The following is a 6,000-nucleotide window of genomic DNA, read 5'->3' on the forward strand; positions in this document are numbered from 1 at the left end:
GTGCAGGCCTCAAGGAGGACTATTCCATGATGGCCTGCATTTGCAGCGAACAGATAAGAAAGGCTAAAGCAGTGACCAAACTTCGATTAGCAATCAGAATTAAGGACAACAAGAAGTCCTTTTTTAGCTGCATAGGGAACAGAAGGAAGACAAATGGGAGTGTGAGGCCATTGCTCAACAACTCAGGAGAGCTGGTCACTGGCACCCAGGAGAAAAAGCTGAACTCCTGAATGACTACTCTGCCTCGGTCTTTCACAGGACCAAGGGGAAAAAAACTCCAGGTAGAGTACAAGATGAGCACGGTAGGAATAATCACCTTCCTACTATTGCTGTAGAATTGGTGCATGACCAATTAAAAAAATTAGACATATACAAGTCAGTGGGACTGGATGCTCTTCCTCCAAGACTGCTGAAGGAGCTGGCTGAAGTCATTGCGGAATTCCTGGTGAAACTCTTCCACAACTCGTGGCGCTCTGGAGAAGTACCTGAGGACCGGAAGAGGTCCAGTGTTGTGCCCATCCACAAGAAGGGCCAGAGGGAGGCCCCGGGTAACTATGAGCCAATCAGCCCAACTTCCCGCCTAGGGAAAATCCTAGAAAAGTTCATCAAGGAGTCTATCTGCAATAAGCGTGCAGAAGGGAAGATTCTGAATGACAGCCAGCATGGTTTCAGCATGGGCAGGTCTTGTCTAACCAACTTCATCTCCTTCTATGACCAGGTAACTCACCACCTGGACACGAGAGAGCCAGTTGACATTGTATACCTAGACTTCCAAAAGGCCTTTGATCTCATATCCCATGATGTCCTTGTGAGAAAATTGGGTTATGGGCTTAACTCTGAGAAAGTCAGGTGGGTGAAAAACTGGCTGCAGGATAGGACCCAGAGAGTTGTAGTAAACAGATCTGTGTTTTCCTGCTGAGAAGTGGGCAGTGGTGTCCCACAGGGGTCAGTGCTTGGTCCAGCACTTTTCAACATCTTTATTAACTATTTGGATGCGGGGCTGAAGAGCTCACTGGCTAAGTTTGTGGATGACACCAAGTTATGGGGGAGTGTGGTCATGCTTGAAGATAGACTACAGATACAGGCGGACCTAGACAGGCTGGCAAGTTGGGCGGATCAGAATCTGATGAAGTTCAGTGTCAAGAAATGTAAAGTGCTCCACCTTGGGACAAAAAACCCCCAACACACCTACAGACTTGGCAGCACCAAACTGATCAGCACCACAAATGAAAGGGACTTGGGGGGTAATAATAGACTACAATATGAATATGAACTGGCAGTGCGATGCTGTAGCCAGTAGGGTAAATAATATTCTAGAAGTAATGGCCACAAGTAATGCTCTAGCATGCATCAATTGATGCACCTCCAACAAAACCAAGGAGGTGATTCTTCCAGTCTACTCAGCGCTGGTGAGACTGCAGCTGGAGTACTGTGTCTAGTTCTGGGTACCACACTTTAACAGACATGGACAAACTTGAGAGAGTCCAAAGAGGAGACACCTGTATGATCAGAGTCTTACATGGCAAGCCATATGAGAAAAGGCTGAGGGATCTGGGACTCTTCATCCTGAAGAAAAGGCTGAGAGGGGACCTGGTAGCAGCTTACTGCTACACTAGCAGAATACATCTAGGGCTAGGTGAGCAACTATTCACTGGGGCAACCGAGGGGAAAAACTAGAAGTAATGGCCATAAACGCCTGGAAGACTGATTCAGGCTCAACATTAGGAAAAACTTCTTCACAGTCAGGGTGTCCAGACTGTGGAATAATCTCCTGTCAGAGGTGTGCAATCACCTACCCTGGAAATTTTCAAGAGGAGACTAGACAGTCACCTTGCTGGGGTCACCTGACCACCAGTTATCTGTCCTGCTTGGTGCAGGGGGCTGGACCTGTTGATCTTCCAAGGTCCCTTCCAGCCTTACAATCTATAAATCTCAAAGCTGGCCATCATGGACCACACACAGCACTGGGGGCATCTTTGAGCACTAAGGGGGGCAGGAGCTGGACAGGTTCCAATCCCCTTGCCCCCCAAACCCCAACATCCCAGGTTCCAACCCCATCCCTGCTCACCTGTATGGGCAGCTCCAGCCGCTCCACCACTGCCTCCACTTTGGCCTTGAAGACTTCGGGGCGCAGGCGGCCTCGGCTGATCCCCAGCTGGTTGGTGAAGATGATGATCTGGGGAGACAGTAATGTGGGGGTCAGTGGAGAGGCTAGGGGAGGGAATGCGAGGCAGGGGCTGAGGCAGGGGGGGCACAATACCTTATACCCTTCTCTCTGCAGTTGCTTCAGCTTCTGGGGGACTTCAGGGTACAGGATCCTTGAGGGGGGAAAGGGAAGAGACAGGGGTTATCCCAAGACTTCGCATGCTGGAAACTGCTGGGATCCCTCACTTCTGACCCACAGCCCTGCCAGTGGCTGGCTCTTGCTCAGAACTCCTGGGTTCCTTCTCCATCTCACTCTACACAACCCTGCCAACATCTCCCACTCTGCCCCAACTTCCTGCCCTGCAAAACCCTGTTAATGCCCCCCACACCTGCCCCCAGGCAGCCTAGAGCTGGGGGAAGCCCAGGAGTGTTGGGGTCCCCCACTGCTGCCCCAGCCCTCAACACTCTCCCTCCCTCCTCCCCCCCAGCTTCATAGTGCCCCTCACTCCCAACCTGCCCTCACCTCCAGTCGTCCGGACTGGTAGGGAAAACCTTTCCTGACTGAGTGGTGATGATGGTTCCATCCAGGTCAAACCCAGCGACCTGCAGAGACAGGGAATCAAGGGCCTGGAGTTGGGGAGGAGCAGAAAAGTTCACCACTCTCCCCACAGCCCCAATCCCCCAGCTCCCAGAGGTGTCCTGTCCCTTTCCACCAGGGGGTACCTTGGTGCTGGGCACAACACCCTCCTTGGTGAAGACCAACAGCTTGCCATGTTGCTCCCAGGAGTCCTGGGGGTGGGGGGCAGCCCCACTCTTTGCTCCCTGGGACTGGGCAGCTGTGTCCTGCAGCTGATGCAGTTTGGTGGCTACAATATCATCCTCCTCCACATCCTCCTCCTCCTCAGAGGGGCTGGGAGCCTTCAGTCTCTTGTGGGGATGCTCCTCATCCTCGTCCCCCTCTGGCTGGGGCTGGCGTTTGGAGCTGAAGAAGTCCAGCAGGGTCTTCTGGGGGGAGTGGGCCGGGGGCAGGAAGCGCAGGCCATGAGGGTAGTTGCGGTTTACCAGCCACAGTGTCTGCCCCTCCCTCAGGGTGGTGCTCTTCCCCTGCCCCAGCTCCTGGTTGTCCACTGAGGTGGGATTTACACCCAGCTGCAACAAAGGGGGGTACATTAGGGAAGACCACCCAAGAGGTGGCTGCATCTTAGCCCAAAGGGAGGGGTGGCCACTTAAGTAGCCCACAAATTGTTCCACCTCAGAGGGACCTGCAATTCAGCACTGAGCAAGGGATCATTGAATAACCACCCTCCAAGGCACCCCCACCCCAGAGGCAGCTGTAGCCCAGTACCAAATGAAAGGTCCCTGTATAAATAGCTCACAACGTGCCCCAATCCAAGAAACGGCTGCATCTTAATGCCAAGCAAGATGCCCCTGTAATAACCAGCTTTCAAGGTGCTCACCCCAAAGGCAGATGCATCCCAGAACCAGGAGAGGGGACTCTGTATAACCAGGCCCTGACACATTCTACTCCAAAGGCAAGTACATCTCAGTACTGGGTAAGAGATCCCTGATGTGCCCCAACCCAAAGCCAGCTGTATCTCAGCACCAGGAATGCACCAGGAAAGAGAACTCTGCATAAATAGTCCCAGACACACTCCACCCCAGAACCAGCTGCATCTCAATGTCAGGCATGGGGTCCCTGTATAAACAACCCCTCTACAAACCTGCTTCTGGGCCCCTGTGCCTGACTTCACCCTTTACCTGAGTGACTCTCACTGCCTGCTGTTTGTAGTCAGCCAACAGCTCCACTGCAAAAGAAAACAGCAGGGAGGGAATCAAAACAAGCAACCCCCATGCTGCCAAATCCAGACACCGTAGCCCCCCTGCCACTCCCCAGACAGGATACTCTGGGATGGGGGAGCAAGCAGGTTTGGGAGGGCTATGCCTGGGTTGGGGGAAGAGTTACACCCAGTGCATGGAGACTAGGGCGAAAGGTTAGTTGAAGGAGTGCTGGGTCGGGGGGCAGAGTGGGGGGGGGGGAGGGGGGGGGTCCCTGCTCACCTTGCTTCCGGGAGCACTTCTTGTCGGCCACACGGGTCTCAGGGCCACGGCCCAGCACCACGGCAATGCCATTGGGCAGGGGCACGGGGTCATGCTTCCCGTCCTGGCTCACAAGGTGGCAAGCCATGGCTGCAGGTGAAAGAAGAGGCACTGGGCAGGGGGTGAGAGATGGCACCTCCAGCCCCATCTCCCCCTGCCCCTCCATCAGCCCCATCTCCTGCCCCACCCCAAAACAGCTAGCCCCATTCCCTTGCTCCTTCCCACTGTCCCAGCCACCCCCCCATCATCCCCAGCCCCTCTCCCATCGCTTCCTGCCCCCCAAAACAGTTAGACCCCCCCATGGCTCTGCTCCTTCCCCTCATCACCCCTACTCCCCACAACACCGTGGATCCCTGGGGCAGCCCCCTCCCCCCAGTTGCCCCCAGCCCCTAGTGCCACGAGGTAGTTTCACCCTGGGGGGCCTGATCCACCCTTGGGGGGGTTGCAGGGGGGCCAACGGAGGGAGGGACCTCAGCTGTCCCCACGGCCGGGGTGTGGTGGGGGGGAGTGTCACACCTATTGCAGTCCTCCCCCCACGGAAGTGGCCCCTATGTCCGTAACCGTGAGTGGGGAGGAGCAGCGGCGATGGCTTCTCTCGCTCGGGGGAAGGGGGTGTCCCGCCGCAGCGGCGGGACTTCCGGTGCGGGTGCCACAACCACTTCTGGCCGGCGCGCGCACAGGACCCGGCGCCGAGGGTTCCGGGGCATTTTGGTTCGTAGGGACGGTACCCAGAGCCTCTAGCAGGGGGAAGGTCTGTGTGGCACGCGGCCCCCTGCTTGGTGGGGGGCATTGCTGGCCTCTGTCCCGCTGCATGACTCAGAGCTGTGCCCTAGTACCTGGTCCCTTACCTGCCGCGTCCCAAGTCCCCAGTGAGTGCTGCCCAGGATTGGGGGACCCCCTGATGCAGCCCAGGACACCATGGAGGGGTGGTGCTATGGCCCAGACTAGGGGTAGGAGAGGCGTAGACTCAGCCAATTATGGGTTGTGCTCAGAGGATGCTGCCAAAGTCACTGGAGATCTGAGAGATTCAGTAGGGGGTGGCTATGGGGCCCCCAGAGCCCTTGGTGTGTGGGAGAAGGGATGGGGGAACCAGAGAATGGGAGTGCCCGTGAGAGTTTGCCTGGGGAGGAGACAGGGGGCCTTGTGATGGTGGGAGGGGTCACTGAATCATAGAAAATAAGGGTTGGAAGGGACCTCAGTAGATCATCTATTCCAACCCCTTGCTCAAAGCACGGCCATGCCCAATGTGTGCATGGTTTTTTAATGTGATCGCCGGGCAGGCCCTGCAGCCTCTCCCTGGCCCTATGTCCTCCACAGGAGGTTTATATTGAGCAGATTCTTTTTGGTATTGGTTGGTGGAACCGGAGCGTGCTCCGTCCACTCCATGCTATTGCAGTGCTTCCAGGACCAGTGCAAAAAAAAAGGTTTCTTAATGTGATTTAAAGTGTGTGATAGAAAGTTTATGCTAGAGGATGTATATATACAACTATGTATATATAGAATTATATTTTTTTTAAATCCCAGCTAAAGTTTTGTCAGGCCAGGTCTTAAAAACTACTCTAGGGATGGAGATTCTACAACCTCTCTAGACAACCTGTTCCAGTGGTTTACTACCCTCCTCGTAAGATTTTTTTCCTGATATCTAACCTAAATTTCCCTTGCTGCAACTTGAGAGCATTGCTCCTTGTTTTGTCACCTGTCACCACTGAGAACAGTCCAGCTCCATCCTCTTTGGAACCACCCTTCAGGCAGTTGAAG

At 54.8% G+C, this 6,000-nt stretch overlaps 1 protein-coding gene across 5 annotated transcripts in view; it reads right to left on the minus strand.

The window, feature by feature from the left end:
* PNKP (polynucleotide kinase 3'-phosphatase) overlaps positions 1–4,887 on the minus strand; it is a 16,505-nt gene extending 11,618 nt beyond the window's left edge. For 2 of the 5 annotated variants that reach the window (XR_016442587.1, XM_090049121.1), the window contains exons 1-6: positions 4,204–4,470; positions 3,904–3,950; positions 2,869–3,294; positions 2,669–2,748; positions 2,261–2,318; positions 2,069–2,176 (exon numbers count right to left, since the gene is read on the minus strand). Coding sequence is in view for 4 of the 5 variants with exons in the window: in XM_090049121.1 (XP_089905247.1) it covers positions 2,069–2,176; positions 2,261–2,318; positions 2,669–2,748; positions 2,869–3,294; positions 3,904–3,950; positions 4,204–4,417 (933 nt within the window). In the remaining variant the exon portion in view is untranslated. Of the gene's footprint in view, positions 1–2,068; positions 2,177–2,260; positions 2,319–2,668; positions 2,749–2,868; positions 3,295–3,903; positions 3,951–4,203; positions 4,471–4,758 lie in introns of those variants that run through there. The other 3 variants (XM_090049122.1, XM_090049123.1, XM_090049120.1) reach the window with 3 other exon arrangements.
* Between the last annotated feature and the right edge of the window lie 1,113 nt (positions 4,888–6,000).

Source organism: Crocodylus siamensis, chromosome 5 (assembly GCF_052110815.1).
Source record: "Crocodylus siamensis isolate JL-2025a chromosome 5, ASM5211081v1, whole genome shotgun sequence".
Taxonomy (NCBI): Eukaryota; Metazoa; Chordata; order Crocodylia; family Crocodylidae; genus Crocodylus; species Crocodylus siamensis.